The sequence below is a fragment of the Chrysochloris asiatica genome, unplaced genomic scaffold (genome assembly GCF_000296735.1).
Source record: "Chrysochloris asiatica unplaced genomic scaffold, ChrAsi1.0 scaffold00006, whole genome shotgun sequence".
Lineage (NCBI taxonomy): Eukaryota > Metazoa > Chordata > Mammalia > Afrosoricida > Chrysochloridae > Chrysochloris > Chrysochloris asiatica.
This window is the reverse complement of record NW_006408524.1, coordinates 21333258-21354433: the sequence shown is the minus strand read 5'-3', so window position 1 is coordinate 21354433 and position 21176 is coordinate 21333258. Positions and strand designations below refer to the sequence as shown.

The 21176-nt window shown below is 42.3% G+C and overlaps 1 protein-coding gene across 1 annotated transcript in view; it reads left to right on the top strand.

Annotated features, from left to right (window-relative positions):
• PLEKHA8 (pleckstrin homology domain containing, family A (phosphoinositide binding specific) member 8) overlaps positions 1–18989 on the top strand; it is a 73290-nt gene extending 54301 nt beyond the window's left edge. Inside the window, exons 13-14 of the mRNA XM_006832170.1 lie at positions 7413–7474; positions 18737–18989. Coding sequence (XP_006832233.1) covers positions 7413–7474; positions 18737–18934 — 260 coding nt within the window. The 3' untranslated portion in view covers positions 18935–18989. The remainder of the gene's footprint in view (positions 1–7412; positions 7475–18736) is intronic.
• Positions 18990–21176: the final 2187 nt, after the last annotated feature.

The window sequence follows — 21176 nt, the reverse complement described above, 5'->3', positions numbered from 1 at the left end:
TAGAGTGTTCTGATGCCATACTGACATATCAGAAGGAAATAAAATTGGGAGGCAAGATTGGATTTCCATAATTTTCTCCTTTTTTATACTTTCCATATTTTTGACAGTGCATTACTCATGAAGTAAAAAAGACAAAAAAGAAAAGCTGTTATAAAGATTCCATTTGACTTGGATCCACTCTCAGCACTCATGGAGGCAGCAGTCAAGAAATCAAACAATGTATTACATTAGGCAAATTTGCTGCACAAAATTTTTCAAGAGCAAAAATACCAGTTTGAGCACATGACCCAAGCAGTGGTATTTTCCATCACCTCATCTGCATGTGAAAGTGGGACAATGAATAAAGATGACTATAGAAGAATTGATGCATTTGAGTTATGGTGATGGAGAAGAATATTGAAAGTACCATGGAGTGCCGGAAGAGCAAATCTATATTGGATGAATTACAGCCAGAGTGCTCCTTAGAAGCTAGGATGGTGAGACTTATCTCTCATACTTCAGACACATTATCAGGAGAGACCAGTCCCTGGAAAAGGACATCAAGTGGAGGGTCAGCAAAAAAGAGGAAGACTCCCAACGAGATGGATTAACACAATGGCAGCAGTCATAGGTTCAAGCATAACAACAGTTGTGAGGATAGCGCCCGACCAGGCAGGGTTTTGTTATATTCTGAATAGGGCCACAGTGAGTCAGGACCAACTGGACAGCACCTAACAACAACATGCTCACAGTGACCTTGTATAGGGTTTCTGAGGGGCAGCTGGTGGGTTGGAACTGCCTACCTTGTGGTTCACAGTCCCGTGCTGATCCTACTAGGAGTCTATTTATATCTATGGATTGCAGTGGCTCTACATGATAAGCATTGGACTGCAAACCACAAGGTCTGCAGTTCATGCCCACCAGCCACTACATGGGAGAAAGATGAGGCTTTCTATTCCTGTGAAGATTTAAAGACTAGGAAACCCTATACCAGGTATGAGTTGGAAACAACTTGATAGCACTTAACAATTACAACAATATATGCATATGTGTACATATGTGTGTGTGTGTGTGTGTGTGTGTGTATGACAACAATAAGCCAAACATGAACAAGTTATGCACTGGACCATAAGATGGGTTTGAACTGAAAGGTTGGTAGTTCAAACTCATCAGCTGCTCCTTGGAAACCCTATACAGGGTTGCTATGAGTTGGAACCGACTGGATGGCACTTACCAACAATAAACTCACATTGATCTTGTTGTTAGTTGCCTCAGGTTGGTTCCGACTCATACCAACCTTATATATGACAGAACAAAATGTTGCCCGGTCTTCACCATCCTCATAATCATTGCTATGTTTGAGCCTGTTGTTGCTCAATTTATAGAAGAGGAAATATAAATGAGCAGTTGTTGTTCTTGTTGTTAGGTGTCTCCGAGTCAGTTTCAACCCACAGTGACCTGACTCAGTGGCACCTAACAACTACAGGAGAAACAAGGCAATGGGAGAGGTAGTGATGGGAAGAAGGTACTTAGTCATTATCTGTATTGCATGGGTTTAAAAATACATGGTTATACATGTATTTTAAAAATACAATATATATTTAAAACATACATTATCACTGTATAATTAAAAATTTAAAAAACTTACCAGACAAAGGAAAGCCTGCTGCTCCATCTCAGGTGGAAATTTGGAATCTTTGACACGGTGTAGAAAGGGTCTCACAATTTGGAGTCTCTGACACGGTGTAGAAAGGGTCTCACAGTTTGGCCTCAGTGTTTTCAAACCAGTGAGCTTCTTACCATTGCCAAACCTGCCATGATCTTTTAGAACTCTTTTAGAACGTCCTCGGTCTGAGGTACCATCCACCTCCCTTCTCTCTGCCCTGCCCAGACTTCAAGACTCCTGAGAATTCCATCTGCCCATCCTTCCCTAAAGCCACATGAGACTCTCTTCTTTCTGCTTCTGGAACACTATGCTCAAGTCTCTAGCTAACAGTGAATGATTTGTATGAGGATTTGCTGTATGATTTGCTCCCTTATCAAACCTTAAGCTTCTCGAGTGAGGGGACTGAAGTTAAATCACGTAAGGATCTTGACTGTAGAGTTGGCTTTCAGTGAATCGTATTGACTGGAGCAGCTGTTCCAATGAGCTGTCCACCAGCACATGTTCATGATTGTCCACTTGCAGATTTTAATGGCATTAAATAACCTCTGCCCTGCCAAGGGAGTCCTGGTGTGACACTGTGTGGTAATGCACCAGACTTCAAAGCCGTTTGAACTGCAAGGTTGGTGGTTCAAGCTCATCAGCTGCTCCTTGGAAACCCTATGGTAGCATAGTGGTTATGAATCGTACTGCAAACCGCTAGGTCAGCAGTTCGAAACTACCAGCTGTTCCACAGGAGAAAGATGAGGCTTTCTGCTTCCGTAAAGATTTACAGTCTTGGAAACCCTGTACAGGGTCACTATGAGTCGAAACTGACTCAACGGTGCATAACCACCACCACCACCATGTGCCCTGCCAAGAACAGGGTCAGAAGAAAGAAAGCAACTTCACCAACAACTCAGTAACTCACTTGAAGATGTTGTCATGGACCTGTACAAGATCTTTTCAGCCTTACATGGGTAGAAATTTGGTTGTCCTTGTAGTTTATCGCAGCGGCGGTATCTATATTCTCTCCCCATCTGTATTATACACTTTGTGGGCTAGGAACCCTATTCTTCACATTTCTCAAGCAATCGTCACATGTGAAATTTTCCTGATATTGTATGTCCCCTTACAGAGAATAAGCTAAAGAGTAGGAGTGGCTTACACTGATGTCTTGTATCTTTGACCATGACCTAGTCTATTCAGGATGTTCAATCCTGGGTCCTTCTTTAGGCTAAATGGTACTAAGAGTCTTTCACTGTATTGGATTCACTAATTCTTGATCATTTCTGCTTTAGTTTTACCACACCAGATCCTGGCATTTTCAACTTGTTCCTGAAACTTTAGATAGTGAGGGAAATCTGCTCTTGTATTTCAATTTGTATGCATTCTTTTCTTGAAAATATCGTTTCTCCTGAGGCAAACTTGAATTGTGCAAAATTAAAATAGTAGGATATACTTAAAGTATTACTGAAACCTCACCCCAAATTTTAAGATAAAAGTTGAAAAGAATTGCTTCATTTCAAAGCAGGCAGACTTGAATAAGTAAACTGTGTTTAAGCTATAGCCATATTGCAGCGCCGTTTTCACCAATAAACACGGATGCCTGACGTCCTTGGGCTCAAGTGGCCCTTATTGTTGTTTAGTGCATAGGAGCTTGTGCTTGTGGGTTTTGTATCTTACATTTCCATTATCTTAACATCTGCTTTTTTATCTTTTTTTTTTTTTTTTTTGCATGCTATTACAATAATCAAAGAGCTCCATTAAGCATTGGGCTGCTAACTACAAGGTCAGTGACTGAAATCTACCAGCCGCTCCATGGGATAAAGATAAGGCAGTCTGCTCTCATAAAGATTTACAGTCTCAGAAACCCATGTAGCAGCTCTGCGGTGCCCTGGAGAACCGCTCTGAGTCAGAATCGACTCATTGGCAGTGGGGTTGTTTAGTTATTAAAGTAGTCACCTAAACAGTCATTAAATGGTGATTGATAGTACTTGCAGTAGTTCAGAAATTAGCACAAGAGCAAGTAAGTTTGGAATGGAATCTAGATGTGATAAAACATGAAGATCAAACCCCTGATAAATATATACTGTTAACGTGGGACTAAGAACTCTAAACCGATGGAGATGATACCTAGAAAAGAGAATGGAGCATTGAAATAAAGATGTCTGCACTGGTAGAGATCTCTGCCTCCTGAGAATGTCTTTCTTCCTAGAAGAAAATGCGTTTTGAATTTTGCATCTACTGAATAATTCAAAGTCTTCCGAGAACACATCTGTTGTATAACATGCAGCCATCTTGTTCTTGAGTTTTTTGGTTTTGTTCTGGGGCTGTTTGTTTTTGTAAATAAAGTTATTATATACCAGTTTCAAGATCTCATTTTAAAACACTCTGGGACCCAAAGAATAAGTTGTGACCTATAGTAGCATAGAATATAAATGATGCTTATGAGTTGTTGCTAAGTGTCATTGAATCAGTTCCGACTCACAGTGACCCTGTATAGGGTTTCCACAGAATGACTGGTGGATTTGAACTACCGACCTTGCAGTTAACAGTCTAGTGCCTAGCCTAAAGTTCCACACCAGTACTCTAGTGTTTATGAATATTGTTGTTGTTAAGTGCCGTCAAGTCAGTTCTAACTCATAGGACCCATAGGATAGGATTTCCAAGGAGCAGCTGGTGAGTTTGAACTGCCAACCTTGCGTTCAAGCCATGACCTTGCAGTCCAGTGCATTACCCCACAGTGTCACACCAGGATTCCTCTGCTACTTTATAACCAGCTTTGTAACTTGATGCCATTCCTTTTCAGGTTTTTTTTTTTTAAAGGTTTCTAACTTTATTGCTTGTATACTCAAGGTCATAGGGACATTTGGGACAAGCATTAAATATCCTAGAATTGGAAAGAATCTTAGAGATCATTTTCCCAAGAGGGAAACAGATCGTTAGAAAAGGGTGGTTTGAATGGGTAAAAGAGGGGAAATAATGTTAAGATGCTTGGCTGTCTTTTGAATCTTTGTTTCCCCTGCCTGCTAATGTAAAATAGACACTTGAGGGGGAGAGAAGGAATAGCCAGAAACATCACCATAGAAAGCTTGTAAGTCTGTCTTTAGCCTGTAACTGATTGCAATATCTAAAATGGGGCTACAACGTGCCCAGTGAAGGAGGCTTCCTGCATTGCATAAGACCATAGGTGGAATCCTGAACCCCATCCAGAATCTTCTGAGGTGGGAAATCTCCACTTGAAAGGACAAGCAGACCAGCCTGGAGTGGCTAGAAGAACAGAAGATACTCCTTGAAAGAAAGACTGGCAGGAAAAATTAAAAACAATAACGGCAGTCAGACTGATTACTACAAGAACAAGCAAGTTGCTCGCCCAGGAGACATTAAGGCATGTGGTCAGGTCCCCTCAGGGCAAACCCCCTTCCAAGACTAAAACTTAAGGGGAATACACGAGCAGACATGCAGTCTGGCTGGTGACTGTGTTGGTCACCAATAAGGAGAAGTGGAGAAAAAACAGCAATGAAGTTGTGAGCTAAATCTGACCACGTTCAATAGATCCCTGTGAACCTGGGTGGAGACATGGTTGGCCAGCAGTATGGCATGACCTGGGGACTTCTAGGCCCAGAGGCAGCGACATAGCCATAGAGGACTAGTGCAGAGAGTGAAGCGTCCAGCTGATAGGAAGTGAGGGGAGATGCACAAGAACACCCATACTTGCAGCTAACACCCATTTGACCTGTCTTCAATGGGTGGATGATCAGAACTTGACTAAAGGAAGAAAGAAGAGGGAAACAAAAAGAGTAATCCACTACAATTTGATGAACTTGACCTATACATATGGATGCGCAGCTCAAAAGAGGGAACAAATCTTTACAGCGAGGATCATTCCCATCCCCCAGTGCACAGGTACACAGGGTTGACAGGAATGGGCAACTTAGAAATTGGCTACCCCAAAGGGCGGGGGCGCTGCAAAGGGAAGAAGTGACTGGCTTACAAACTTTCAAGAGGGAGCCTAGTTCCAGAGGGCGTCGGGGGGAGGTAGAATATCCACTGAGTGGTTTCCAATCTGTCTGGACAAAGGAGATGGGGATAAGACACTTGTGGTACAATAGTGAATAATTGCTATCAGGACTGACTGTGAGGGTTGGAAATGTAAAGGTAGATGTTTTGTAGCAAAATGAGGGGAGGTCCCTGGGACCATCAAGGGAGAAGAGCGGAGTGCGGGACCCTACCCAGAGACACAGTGATGCCAGAGATGGAGGCAAGATGATGATGTGGAGAGATGGAGTGGCTGGGGACTCTGGACTCAGGGAGGGAGAGGGGCTGTGTGCTGGTGGTGGGGGAGGGGGGACAGGCTTGTGGTGTGTACCCTTTGGTTGTTTAGTGATGCATGGTAGGGATTGTAATTATTGCAATGAAACGAAATACAATAGGATAAATGTAAAGCTAATGTTCTACCATGTAAACTATCACTCAATTCACAATAAAAACCTAAAAAAAAAAGGCAGCTCAGGGACACACTAATTTCAACAGCATATTTTTATTTTTATGGTATATTGGGGTAAGTCAATGAATATTGCTATAAAATTATAGAAAATTATATTCTTGAACAAGAATATCCAAATGTGATATTGAAAGCCATTGTTTCTCCACATACCCTCTGTCTAAGTCTGTACATTTCTAAGGGCAGTGTTTCCATCTCTCTAACCCTTCCCAAGAGAATTCTGCGCTATTCGATTGCACCAGGTCAAAACAGCAGTTTAGGCATCCTTGAGGGACTCAGATCATGGTCCTTTAAAATACTCTGAGTTTCAGGAACAAAAAGGAGTCTAAAGGAGCAAGATCAGGGCAGTAGGGTAGATTAAGGTTTCCTAAGGAAATTCTTATAAGACAGCCCTTGGCTACCCTCGAGACATGAGCAGGTGCATTGTCATGATGGAAAAAAAGAATCTTCAGTGCCCCTTTGCTGGCCTTTTTCTCACCAATGCCATCTTCAGTTTTCTGAAAACTTCCTAATAAGCCCCAATGGTTATCTTGTGTCTGTTAAGAAGCTTGATCAAGATGGGCCCATTGGAATCCTAAAACTCAGTCTCCATTACCTTCTGAGCAGACATCTTTGCTGTGGATTTAACTGGCTTCCAGTTCCCCTCGGAAGCCACTGTTCTGATTGGACTTTTTTTTCTTTCTGGAAGGCACTCTAAGGAGAGTAAGACAGTAATCTTAGAGAACTTGTCTGCAACCATCCACTGTTGGCAGAGACATGCCTAAGCATGTTTTGTTTGGGATAAACCTGTGCATATATGAACTAGAACCCTAGTAACGATACTTTTTTACTTAACCTTCATATTTCCAATTGTATTTCTTTTCAGTTGTCCAGTAGCCTTCCTTCTGTATTTCCCTATATATATTTAATGTGTTTTTTTTTTTTACCATGAAATTAAGCTCAAGTTCAGAACTCTTGACACAGGTTGTTGGTAAGTGCCTTCGAGTCTGTTCTGGCTCATAGAAACCCTATGTAGGGTTTCCGTGGAGCAGTTGGTGGATTTGAACCGCCAGCCTTGAGGCTAGCAGTCCAGGGCTGATATTTCAGCACCACACCAGGGCTCCACAGGGAAGAGGTAGAGATGCCTTATTCTTTTAAAAAATAAAATTTGTATAGACTTTTTCCCATTAAAGACTTTTTGGGTACACAGTCTTAATAGATTATTTTCATGAGTTCCTAATAAAAATAACACATCAAATGTTGATGAAATTATTCTTCATGGAGCTTTTCTTTCTTCTTTTCAAGATACCGCATATGGTAAAACTTTACGGCAGCACCACGGCTGGGTAGTTCGAGGGGTTTTTGCGGTAAGATCTGTCTGCTTACTAATGTGTTACTGGTCGCAAGCAAAGTGTTTTTGTTGCATGTGTGTGTCTGGCTTGTTTGTTTTGTTTTGTCTGTTTTTAAGAAAAAAAGATAAAATGTTGCATCTTTCCTTTAAGTATAGGGCAATTGGTGTGTGCATGTATCTGCAATAAGAAGTGTCTAGACTAAAACGGTTCGAAAGTGTGCTTTGTCCTCATCTAATTCCAGTGACCTCACTGAAATTTGCCCAGAAGTAGTATCAGGGCAGTGAGCCCAAATGCTTGCCATTGAAGCTAGCCAGTCAGTGATGCATTCCAGTAGCCTCTGTCATAGCTGTATCGTGTATCAAAGCTCCCTCTGCTGGCCATGGTATTCAATCCAGCTAACGCCCAGATCACAGTTGAATTTTCTCTGTGACTGTTCAGTAAGTCGGACTTCTGGTGTTGTGACACTGCCAGTTAATGTGGTCAACTGCAGTGTCAGTTTGGGCCGTTAAGGCTGGCATTGCCAACTCACCAGCTGCTCCTTGGAAACCCTGTACAAGATAATCGCTATGAGTCGGCTCCTGACTCAATGGCACTTAGCAACAACAACATTCACTAAGTTGGGTGTGGCAGCAGCTAGGGCTAGAAATCTTTTCATATCCAGTTATTGTCACTGTACTGTGTGTGTGTGGAGGGGGGGCGGTGTTCATGCATTTGGGCTCCTGATACCTACCACCCCCTCCTCAACAGCTTGTTGAACTGGGAAAAACGTGAGAGTCACGTCCCTGGGACAGATTGGCTAGAGTACATGGCCCCTTTCTATCAAGGGAGAGGTCAGTGGTAGCCAAATGTAGCAGTGACAAGGCAGTCTCAGAGGCATTGTAGAATGCGCACATTCTTTAAGCCTAGGGGATAAAAATAGACTTGCAAGTAACGTCTCCTATTAATTCAAAGGATGTTGTTGTGAAGCGTCATTGAGGCGGTCTCACGCATAGTGACCCTGTATAGAGTTTCTGAGGAGCAGCTGGTATGTTTGAACCACTGATCTTGTGGTTAGAAGTCCAGTGCTTATCCTATAGCACCACACCAGGATGCCAGTATTAACCAGGCCCAACCCTGCTTAATTCCCAAGATCAGACAAGATCAGACACATTCAGGATGGTCTGTCCATAGAAAAATTAAAGGATATGAGACATCTTTTGCATAAGTTAAGAGTAGTGACTTATTAGGAAGTTAAGAAAGTAAAATAACTTGTGGTTCAAGAACGTAAGTATTAATGAAATTTAAATATTATTTGAAAGCATGGAAATGCATCCAACTGTTCACTGGGCCAATTAGTGTTTAAAAATTTTGCATATCCAACTTTAATGCATAGTTAATGATCATAAAATTACATACAGTAGTGGGTCAAGTGTTCAGTTGCTAACCACAAGGTCATTAGTTCAAACCCACCACATGCTCTTCAGGAGAATGATGAGGCTGTCTGGTGCTGTATAGATTTATAGTCTCAGACACCCCAAGGAGTAATTCTGTTCTGTAAGCTCCCTGTGTGTCAGAAATGTCTAGTGGCAGTGGATTTGGCTTACGCTTGGGCGTGTCGGACACCTATTGTATATACTGTTGGCTACTTATTGTATATCCAGTGCTTCCAGTTCATTCTCTGTGTTAAGCCTCAGGATTAACCTCCACTGGTTACCACTACCTTTTAAGACACCGGCTGTACTTAACCAAAGTTGGATGTAGAATAGTGTCTCTGTGGACTATGTATGCCAGTTGACCTTGGTGTCCCCTGAAACTAGGGTCCTATAACCCCAGGTCCAGTGACTCAGTCCCTAAAGGTACTCAGTTATATCTAAGGAATTCTCCTAACTTTATCCCATGTATGCTCTGGTAGTGTAGTGGTTACGAATTGGGCTACAAACCACGAGGTCAAAAGTTCAAAACTATCAGCCGTTCTGTGGGAGAAAGATGAGGCTTTTTGCTCCCGTAAAGATTTACAGCCTCGGAAACCATGCACAGGGTCCTATGAGTTGGAACCAACTCTACGGCACATAACCAACCAACAAATGCTCTACCACATTCATGGAAATTATTTACAGTGAAGATTAAGACCCATACACACACACACACACACACACACAACTCAATGGCACCTAACAACAACAAAATATGTATATATCCTGGTGTGGTGTTGTGGGCTAATGCATCAGACTGCAAAACCATTTGAACTGCAAGGTCAGTGGTTCAAGCTCACCAGCTGCTCCTTGGAAACCCTATACAGGGTTGCTCAGGGTCGGAATCAGTTCAACAGCACTTAACAACATATATATATCCATGGGTATACTCCCAGTTTCTCTCGCATGCCTGTCCACCCTGTAGGTCTCTCCATGCATCAATTGTGTAAATCACTATTATTGTAGGATAACATGAAATTTTTTAAATGCCAGAAAAGAGTATATGAAAATCATTTTTTCCTCATATTGAGGTACCATAATTAATTTATCGAATCTGCTGTTTTTGTTGTTGTAAGTTGCTATACATCCAATTGTGACTCGTGTTGTTGTTATTATGTGTATAACATTCTGACTCATAGCAACCTTACGCACAACAGAATGAAACACTTACCCGGTCCTGCACCAACCTCACAGTCTTTAAGCTTGAGCCTATTGGCCAGTCCATCTTGTTGGGGCTCTTCCTCTTTTTCACGGATCCTCCACTTTACCAAACATGATATGCTTCTCTATAGACTGCTCCTTCCTGATAATATGTCCAAAGTATGAGAGACAAAGTCTTCACCATACTGGTTCCTAAGGAGCACTCTGGCTGTACTTCTTCCAACACAGATTTGTTTTTTGTTCTGGCAATCTATGGTGCTTTCAGTATTCTTCTCCAACACCATAACTCAAATGCATCAATTCTTCTACAGTCTTCCTTAGCCAGTATCCAACTTTCACATGCATGTGAAGCTATTGAAAATAACATGGCCTGAGGTCAGGTGCACCTTAGTTCTCAAACTGACATCTTTGCTGTTGAACACTTTAAAGAGGTCTTGTGCTGTAGATTTGCCCAATGTGATATGTTGTTTTATTTCTTGACTGCTGCCTCAATGAGTGTTAATAGTGGATCCAAGCCAAATGAAGTCTTTGACAACTTCAGTCTCTTCTCCATTTATCATGATGTTATTTATTGGTCTAGTAGAGAGGATTTTTGTTTTCTATACATTGAGGTACAATCCATACCGAAGGCTGTGGTCTTTGATCTTTGTCAGAAAGGTGTTTTTTTTTTAAGATTTTGTTGTGAATTATGTGATAAAAGTTTACATGGGAGAACATTAGCTTTACATTCATCCTGTTGTATATCATTTCATTGCAATGATCACAATCCCCTGCATGCATCCTCAAACAACCAAAGGGTATACCCCGCAAGCCTGTCCTGCGGCCACCAGCACACAGCCCTTCTCCCTCCCTGAGTCCAGAGTCCCCAGCCGCTCCATCGCTCCACATCATCATCTCTGCCTCCATCTCTGGCATCACTGCTTCTCTGGGTAGGGTCCCACACTCCACTCTTCTCCCTTGATGGTCCCAGGAACCTCTGCTCCTGGACTGCAAAATCAACCACTCCCCTCCATTTGTTACAAAACATCTACCTTTATATTTCCAACCCTCACAGTCAGTCCTGATAGCAATTATTCACTGTTGTACCACAAGAGTCTTATCCTCATCTCCTTTTTACCAGCCCCATCCAGACAGATTGGAAACGATTCAGTGGATATTCTGCCTTTCCCCCACACCCTCTAGAACTAGACTCCCTCTTGAAAGCTTGTCACTTCTTGCCTTTGTACCCCCCCCCCCCATTTTAGGTAGCCAATGTCGAAGTTGCCCATCCCTGTCAACCCTGCGTACCAAGGGGGTGGGAATGATCCTTGCTGTAAAGATTTGTTCCCTCTTTTGAACTACATCTATAAGTATAGGTCAAGAGCATCAAATTGTAACAGATTACTCTTTTTTTCCTCTTCTTTCTTCTTCTAGTAGAGTTCTGATCATCCAGCCATTGAAGCCAGGTCAAACGGATGTTATCTGCAAGTATGGGTGTTCTTGTGTAACTCCCCTCACTTCATATCAGCTGGACACTTCACTCTCTGCTCTAGTCCTCTGTGGCCATGTCACTGACTGTCTCTGGGCCCAGGAGTCCCCGGATCTCGCCATACTGTTGGTCAACCAGGTCTCAACCCTGGTTCACAGGAGTCTATTGAACGTAGTCGGATTTAGCTCACAACTTCATTGCTGTTTCCCCCACACACACACACTTTCCCTGATCAGTGACCTCTTTGTCAGTAAGTAATTGAAGTCCTCTTCTCTTTCAGCAAGCAAGGTTGTATCATCTGCATATCACAGGTTGTTAATTAGTTTCTCAAATCTCGATGACACGTTCTTCATATAATCCAGCTTCTTGGATTATTTGTTCAGCATACGGTTTGGATAAATATGGTGAAAGGATACAACCCTGGCACACATCTCTCCTGATTTTAAACCATTCTGTGTCTCTTTGTTTGAGCAACTGCCTCTTAATCTATGTGCAGGTTCTTTATGAACACAATTAAGTGGTCAGGAGTACACATTCTCTGCATTGTTGTCCATAGCATAGCTTGTTATGATCCACTCAGTCAAAAGCCTTTTCATGGTCAATAAAGCACAGGTAAACATCTTTCTGATATTCTCTGCTTTCAGCAAAGATCCATCTGACATTAGCAGTGATATTGCTTGTTCCATGTCCTCATCTGAATCTGGCTTGAACCTCTGGCAGTTCCCGGTCAATATACTGTTGTAGCCATTCTTGAAATACCTGCAACAAAATTTCACTTGCATGTGATATTGTTTGATGATTTTCTCATTCCATTGGTTCATCTTTCTTTGGAATGGGCACAAATATGGATCTCCTCATCAATATTCTGTGGTCATTCTTGAAATACCTGCAACGAAATTTCACTTGCATATGATATTAGTGATATTGTTGGATGATTTTCGCATTCCATTGGTTCATCTTTCTTTGGAATGGGCACAAATATGGATCTCCTCCAATCAGTTGGCCAGGCAGCTGTCTTCCAGATTTCTTGGCAGAGATGAGTATATGCCTCCAGTGCTGCATTAGTGTGCTGAAATATTTCAATTTGTATTTCATCCATTCCTGGAGCCTTGTTTTTTACCAGTGCCTGTAGTGTGCCTTGGACTTCTTCCTTTAGTGCCATCAGTTCTTGATCATATAGCACCCCTTGAAATGGTTGAACATCAACCATTTATTTTTGGTACAATGACTCTGTTGTGTTTTCCTTCTATCTTCTTTTGATGCTTTAAGCATCATTCAGTATTTTCCCCAAAGAATCCTTCACTATTTCAAGTCAAGGCTTGAATTCTTTCTTATGTTCTTTCAGCAGGAGAAATGTTGTGCATGTTCTTCATTTGGCTTTCTAACTCCAGGTCTCTGCACATTTCATTATAATACTTGACTTTGTCCTCTTGAGCTGACCTTTGAAATTTTCTGCTCAACTCTTTTACTTCATTTCTTCCATTTGCTTTAGCATCTCCATGCTGGATAGCAATTTTTCAGAGTCTCTTTTGACATCCATTTTGGTCTTTTTCTTCTTCCTTGTCTTCTTAATGACCTTTGGCTTTCTTCCTGTATGATATTCTTAATGTCATCCACAACTCTTCTGGTGTTCGGTCATTAGTGTCTAATGCACCAAACCTGTTCTTGAGATGATTTCTAAATTCAGGTGGAATATGTTCAAGGCCAAATTTCGACTCTCTAAGACTTATTTTCATTTTCTTCAGCTTCAGCCTGCACCAGTATATGCACAATTGATGGTCTGTTCCACAGTCTGCCCCTGGCTTGGTTTTGGTTGATGATACGGAGCTTCTCCTCCATCTCTTTCCACAGATGTAGTCAGTTTGATTTCTGTGTGTTCCATCTAGTGAGGCCCATGTGTATAATCATCTTTGTATGTTTAAAAAAGGTGTTTGTGATGAGTAAGTCATTGGTCTATCATGCGATCTCCAGCATCGTTTCTATCACTAAGGCCTTATTTTCCCACTATTGATCCTTCCTCTTTGTTTCCAATTGTTGCATTCCAATTTCCAGTAATTATCAATTACAAACATCTTGATTGTATGTTTGATCAATTTCAGACTGAAGAAGTTGGGAGAACTCTTTAATTTCATCACTGGTTTTAGCAGTTGGTGCATAAACCTGAGTATTAGTGGTATAAACTGGTCTTCCTTATAGGCATATGGTTATTATCCTATCATAGACAGCATTATACTGCAAGATAGATCTGGAAATGTTCTTTTTGATGATGAATGTAATGCCATTTCTCTTCAATTTGTCATTCCTGGCATAGTAAACCATGTGATTATCAGATTCAAATTGGACAATACCATTCCATTTCAACTCACTAATGCCTAAGATATCTATCTTTATGTGTTCCACTTCATTTTTGACACCTTCCAATTTTCCTAGACTCATATTTTGTACATTCCATGTTCCGATTATTAGTGGATGTTTACAGCTGTTTCTCTTCATTTTGAGTTGTGCCCTACCAGCAAATGTCTTGAAAGCTTTACTCCATTCATGTCATCAGGGTCAACTCTACTTTGAGGAGGCAGGTCTTCTCCAGTCGTATTTTGAGTGGATTCCAACCTGAGGGGTTCATCTTCATGCACTCTGTCAAATTCTGGTGCTCTTCACAAAGTTTCCAGTGACTAAACATTCCGAAGTAGTCTTCCTCTTCTTCTTCCTAGTCTGTCTTAGTGTGAAAGTTCAGCTGAAACCTGTCTACCATGGGTGACCCTGCTGGTGTTTAAAATACCTGTGGCATAGCTTCCAGCAGCACAGCAACATGCAAGCAACCACAGTACAACAAGCTGACAGATGAGACTCATAGTAACGCCCATGTGTGCACAGTAGGACTGTTCCAGAAGTAGAGTGAGCATCAGGCCTCTCTTCTCAGCCACCTGTGCTGCTGTACTGCAGGCTATTGAGTTGGTTCTGACTCATAGCAACCGTGCAATTGGTTTCTGAGGCTATAAATCTTTAGAGGAGCACAAAACCTCATCTTTCTTCCATGGAGTGGCTGATGAATTTGAACTGCTGACCTTGTGGTTAGAACCCAATGTACAACCCACTGCGCTACCAGGTCGCATTGAGACACCTGTGTTGTTGTTGTTGTTAAGTACCGTCAAGTTGGTTCTGACTCATTACAATACTGAATAGGGTTTCCAAAGAATGAGTATTTGCTTTCAACCATTGACCTTAGGATTAGCAGTCCAGTGCTTATCCTATAGCATTATACCAGGATTCCTAAGACACCTCTAGGTGGGTTCAAACCACCAACCTTTCAGCTTAACCATTTACATCTCCCAGGGACACAGAACGGACCTACACTTTCCTTCCAATAAAAGTTATCCCAAATTTTCATAATGATTGATGATTGCTGGGTGAGGGTGGATTTGAACCACCAACCTTTCATCTAGTTGTCAAACATTTTAACCATTGCACCACCTAGGGACTTCTTGCCTAATCTAATCTGTTAGAAATTTAATCTATTATGACAAATAAGACAGTATATGGTTATGTGCATATTTGACTAAAACCCTTATTTCCTCAAGGTAGATTCTTAAAGAATGTCTGATACAAAAAGCTACAACCACAACTTACATTTTTTTTTTAGTATTTACCGTGTACTAGACCTTTTGATCAACACATGACATGCCAAAGTTATTAATTTCATAACTCTTAGATTCTCTTATCGTCCCTGTTTGTAGACAAAGAAGTCTGAGACACAAAAAGAGATGAGGTCATGTACTTAAGGTTGTGGAGCAGCCACATTTTGAAGGCTCTTGGTACAATTGCCAATCTTTTTTTAAGTTGGCTGCTTTTTTAAGAAAATAGATTATGTTGGGAATTTGGCAACAGTCTTATCAATAAGGGAGTTATGTCGTAGTTAGATGGCCCTTTCAGTCTCTCTTTCTAATGCCCCCAAGAATCCCCCTTTGGCAGGTTCTTTGTGTACATGTGCCTATTAGCAGAGCCAAATTCAGTTCAATGAAGCTGAGTTGCTCATGGAAACTTTTTTTTTATATTCAAGGAATTTGACTTATTTGCCAACCAAATTGTGAACTTTTATCTTGAAGCAATTATAGTGTTCAGCACTGATGCCCGGTACAGGCTCTGCCTCCAGTCTGGTCATTGGCCAGCCTTCATGTTCCGCTTCAGTTCAGCCAGCGATGTACTCTGTCATTGATTCCCGAATGGGCTTGGCTGCCTCATCTTCCCTTAGGCACCTTTGAGAAATACATGGTCTTGGATCCACTCTGGAGAAACTTCTAAATATCTTCTTGTGCTTATGCATATGTACATACGGCTTTTGTTTTGTTTTTCAGATAAAAAAACATGCCAAAAATTTCATAACCAGAAAATAGCCATCCTCCACTACATCCCTTCCAGAGCCCCCCCACTACATCCCCCCCAACACACACACTTGCAGCCGTCTAGCTGTTTCCCCCAGTATTTGCCTCCATATTTCTCAAACCGTTCACTGCTCTTTGCGGCTTTGTTAAGTCTCATTACTGATAACGACTTTCTGTTAAAATGAAATAGAATTGAGCTCTTCCAGACCTCCTGCCCCCACCCAAGGATCCCTGGTGACGCTGAAGGATAGGCATTTGATGTTAACTATAGGGTCTGTGGCTCAAACCCACCAGTTGCTCCAAGGAAGAAAGATGAGGCTGTCTGGTCCCTTAAAGATTTACAGTATTGAAAACCCTATATAGGAGTCAGTATGAGTCTGAATTGACTTAATGACAGTGGGATTGGTTTTGGTTTGACCCCTGCCCTACCTTTCCAGTATAGGTATAACATAAGTTTGAACTTAATTAGTTGTTGGTGTTAATATTATTATGATGAGCCAAAATTCTTTTTTTTTTTTTTTCCTTACTTTCATTCAACGTAACACCTCATTTTGTTGTTGTTATCTCCAGGAATCCTGGGTGTGGGTTAATGCACTGGACTGCAAAGTCGATTTGAGCTGCAGAGTCAGTGGTTCAAGCTCACCAGCCGCTCCTTGGGAACCCGATACAGGGTTGCTATGGGTCCAAACCAACTTGAGAGTACTTAACAGCAACAGCCCCCCCACTAACTTCCTAAGAAAAGGTTCAAGGGACCTGCATTTTTAGTCCTGCACATTTGAAAGGAGCCTGGTGGCATAGTGGGTTAAGCACTGGGATGCTAACTAAGAATTGGTGATTTGAACTCCCCGGGAAAAGGTGTGGCAATCTGCATCTGTGAAGTTGATATATTATAGCCCTGGGAACTGATGGTGCCTTGGCCTTCTGGCCTACAGGGACAGTTGAGTAAGGATCAACTCCACAGTGGTGGCATTGGGTTTGGATTTAGCTGACATGTTTAAAGATGTCTTTTTTCTAGAGTAATAGTTTGGGTGGGTGTAGAATTCTAGGTTAATAATAATTTTTCTTCAGAATTGTAAAGGCATTACTCCATTGTCTTCCAGCTCCCATTAATATGATTATAAAATTCCATGTCATTCCAGTACCTGCTCCATTGAATGTAAACCATTCTCTACCCCATTCTGGATCCTTTGATGATCTTTTCTTTAACTCCACCTTCTAAAGTTTTTTATGTACTGCTTTGGTCTTTATTATTCATTATTGTGAAGTCCTAGTTACGTCTTTACGTCTGAAGGAGGTTTCTTTCTATCCTTCTTATCCTGGGAGATTTCTTTCATGTTATATTTTTAGACAATTGCCTTCCATTTATTTTCTGACCCTGTTTCCCTTAGACACTAACATTGTTTGATTACATTGTTTGATGTCAGGCATTGGGCCAGACACTTGATATTTTTCACATTAATCCTTAAAAAAAAGAAGGTGATAGTCTCATCTACTTATGAAAAAAAGCTAAGTTGTGGGTGTTTAAGCACCTTGCTCAGATTCCTCAAAAAAAAACCCAGGAAAGTTCTGGAATCTGAATTCAGGTCTGCTTGACTCAAGCCTGTGTTTTCACCACTGTCTGGTAACACCAATCACTCGCGTTACAAAACGGCGTAGGTTGATTCTCAAAGACTTCCAAAGTATAAGAAAGCTCAGGCAAGCAACTGGCAAATGGTCATTTAAGATTATCCAAAAATCACACAGAGATCGCAGCAGAGCTGACCCAGTAGATGTCAGGAAGCAGAATATAGCAAGTTCTAGTAAAGACTTCATTGTTGTTAAGTTCAATGGAGTCAGTTCGGACACATAGTGACCCTATATAGGGTTTCCAAAGAGCAGCTGGTAAGTTTGAACCACCGACCTTGTGACTCAAACCAACCTTGCAGTCAACTGCTTTATCCCACAGTGCCATACCAGCCTTGGAAATCCTATGGGCGCAGTTCACCTCTGCCCAGTAGGGTCGCTATAGTGCCGATGTTGTTGTTGTTAAGTACCATCCGGTTGGTTCCGACTCTAGTGACCCTGTATAGGGTTTCTGAGGAGCAGCTGGTAAATTTGAACCATCAGTCAAGCGCAGTATCCCACAGCGCACACCAGGACCGTGGTAAAGGGAATAGTTGGCCAACAGAGGGAGCAGAAGTATACGGCGTGTCGTGGAACTCTGCCATTAGGGGCAGCACAGAAATGCCCCTGAAGCTAGGACCTGGCTCTGGCACTCAGTAGCTCTCTGACCTTCCTCTGGGAAGTGGACTTGTAACAACACCTACTATCCAGGATTCGTGTAAGATTAACTGGGATAAAACGCATGTTAGCTCCCTTCTCTGAGGAAATATTGTAAGGTGTAAAGGAAATGCTGTCTATGAAAAGAAAGTAGATGTTGGGAGAAGCAGAGCTGAGACACAGAAGAGCAAGGTACCCTAGGGTGCTGTCATATGAACTGTGATAGAAACCACATCTGGCTGACCCTAAGGATTCAGGATTACACTGTCAATAAGATAGGAACTTTCTCAAGTCCACTCTCAGCATTCCCTGACTTGAGGGCATTATTCTTAAGATGGCTCAAGCACATTCTTGCCTCGTCCAGCTTTAAAGTTACTTGATTTGGTGCTAGGTACATCATTTAGAGAATACGATTAGAGAAGTATATTCCTGTTTCTTTGCCCTTTTTCATACACATCCCCCTTCTTTGTGTGTGTGTGTTTGTGTGTGTACACACTTAAGAATGAGTATGCAGGAGAGACAAAAATGGTGCAGATTCTCATGGGCCGTTCTTTTGCAGTTAGCTCTGAGGGCAGCTCCATGCTATGAGGACTTTGTGGCTGCATTAACCATAAAAGAAGGTGACCACCAGAAAGAAGCCTTCAGTATTGGGATGCAGAGAGACCTCAGCCTGTACCTCCCGGCCATGGAAAGGCAGCTGGCAATACTGGACACCTTGTACGAGGTCCACGGGCTGGAGTCAGACGAGGTTGTATGACGTTGGACAGACAGCACCGCCTCCAAACTTCAGGGAATTCCATTTGCTAAAGTGTTTTATTGCCCGACATCATTTTCAGCAACAACGGCTGCCCGCTCCAGCCCCCTACTTTGGGGGATGGAGAGGAGGAGGTAAAACCCAGAAACCCAATGCTTCTTTTTTTTTTTTTTTTGATATATGATTTTTTAGAATGCATTTATGTTTTGTGTATTTAAAAATCAAGGTGCTATATATTTCAGTTCAAAGAGCCGACTGGAAACCAAATCATACAGTTAAGTTCTGTTCTGCTGTTATAGACTTGAACATCAAGTTTTAAGAGCAGATTTGACAAATGAATTTACTGACATTGTGTTTTGTTTTGTTTTCTTTTTAATGGGTCACCCAGACCTAAGCTGCAAACGAGCAAATTCTGTATCAGTGAGTATTATTCATAGCCAGTGTTTCAACCAACATAGACTGAAAACTTGGAGGGAGCTTAAGCCCTTTTGCTGACGCTATCGAGAAGAAAGTCTTGTTGTCCTTGGTTCTTCCGTGGGTCCTCATCTCCGGGGTTCTGACAGTGGACATGTGCAGGGCATGGGTGTGCTCATGTGATTGTGGAGATGAAGTACACAGTAACAAGGAGGGCCGTTGTTGTTTCCAGGCACAAGACTTTGACTCTCCACAGAGGACTGGCATGCTTTGACAGCAGCTGGTGGGACAAACCACCAGAGGTGACACATACCTAGTGCCCACTTTTACCAGCACGCATCTCCTTCCATGACCTCATTTGGACACCACCGCAAAATTGTGACATTAAAGGGACCATGACCCTATTTCAGAAGTCAGGTTTCCAGGGTGAGTCATTTGCTCATCCCCGCAGCCTGTCCATACGTCCGTACAGGACCGGGACTCACGTGCACGTCTCTGATGACTTCAAGTGGACGGGAACTGCAGGAAAGTCTGTGACTTTTCTCTTCTTTTTAAATGCACATGGGCTTTTCTCATCGTTGTTTATGGATCCCTCCTGCATCAAAAGTGTATGGAGTGCTTATTTCAAAAACAGATTCCTAGGCCTTATGCTGACCTAAAGAGCTAGGATTTCAGGAGGGATGCAGGAATCTGCATTTTAACAAACTTCCTAGGTTGTTCTTACACAGACAGGGTTGGAGAACCACTCGATTCAGCTGGAGTGTACAGAATCCCCAGGCTTCAGAGTGAACAAATTGATGTGCCCTTTTGTTCCTGAAGCTGTGCTTTAAATAAAATAATGAAAGGGGAAGCCAGAAAGGGTGCGCCTTCACTTGGCAGCCTTTTTCATTGACTCCGCACCAGCACCAGCCAGCCAGGCTTGGCGCTGCATCGGGGCCATGGTTCTGAGAGGACACACTGATGCATCTTGATTGACTCTCAGAACCAGAGCAAAGCCAATGAAATACAAATGCTTTTCCATTTCCAAAGGTTTAGGACAGTGTCAGAGGTTACAGATAGGACTTGAGTATTTCATCACACGCCCTTCAATCGGCAGTATCTTGTAAAATGTGACTCCAGAGCTGTGGCCTAGACCCCAGGAGTGTGTGTGGGAGAAAAGCCATGGGTGCCTTCTGCATTAGCCTCTGCTTCCTTCTAGCTGTAGACTGGAGGCTCCAGCACGAGACAGTTCCCCAAGTGGAAGGTGTGTTCTTTGAGGGGCGTAGGTCACGGCCTCCTGAGCAGCTCCAGGGGCTGCTGCTGGGCTACAGATCCAGGGGGGAAAACGATTCCTCCCCATGGGCAGAAAGGCTCTTGTAGGGAGGAGTGCAGATTTTGTCTTTTGTCTATCTTTAAACAAATAAGCACTGATTTAGCTGAAATTAATGAAGCGTGTACTCTGCCCACATAAGGACTTCTGAAGACAAAGACTTAAACTGGGAAAAAGCATCCTCAAATGTTTTAAGACTGGGGTGTTACAGTGATGTTGATGATTTTGTCCTTTCTCTTTGCTGGGTGTTGTTCCCTCTGTCACACACACACTCCCCTGAGCAGTTGCTCTCTGGCTTTCGTGGATGAAGGCAGGATGAGGGGGTAACTGAGACTTCTCAACCTTGAACATCGTCTCCTAAGAGTCTGGAAAGAGAGAAAGCTGCCAGTCTTTGCTTGTGCTCAGAGTTGGAATAAAGATGCTTTTGGCAGTGTGCTGTATGAGTGAAGGAGACCGTAAGTGTCCTGACACGTGATGATTCCAGAAACCACTGTCGCTCCTCGTCACCTGAATTGGACTCAT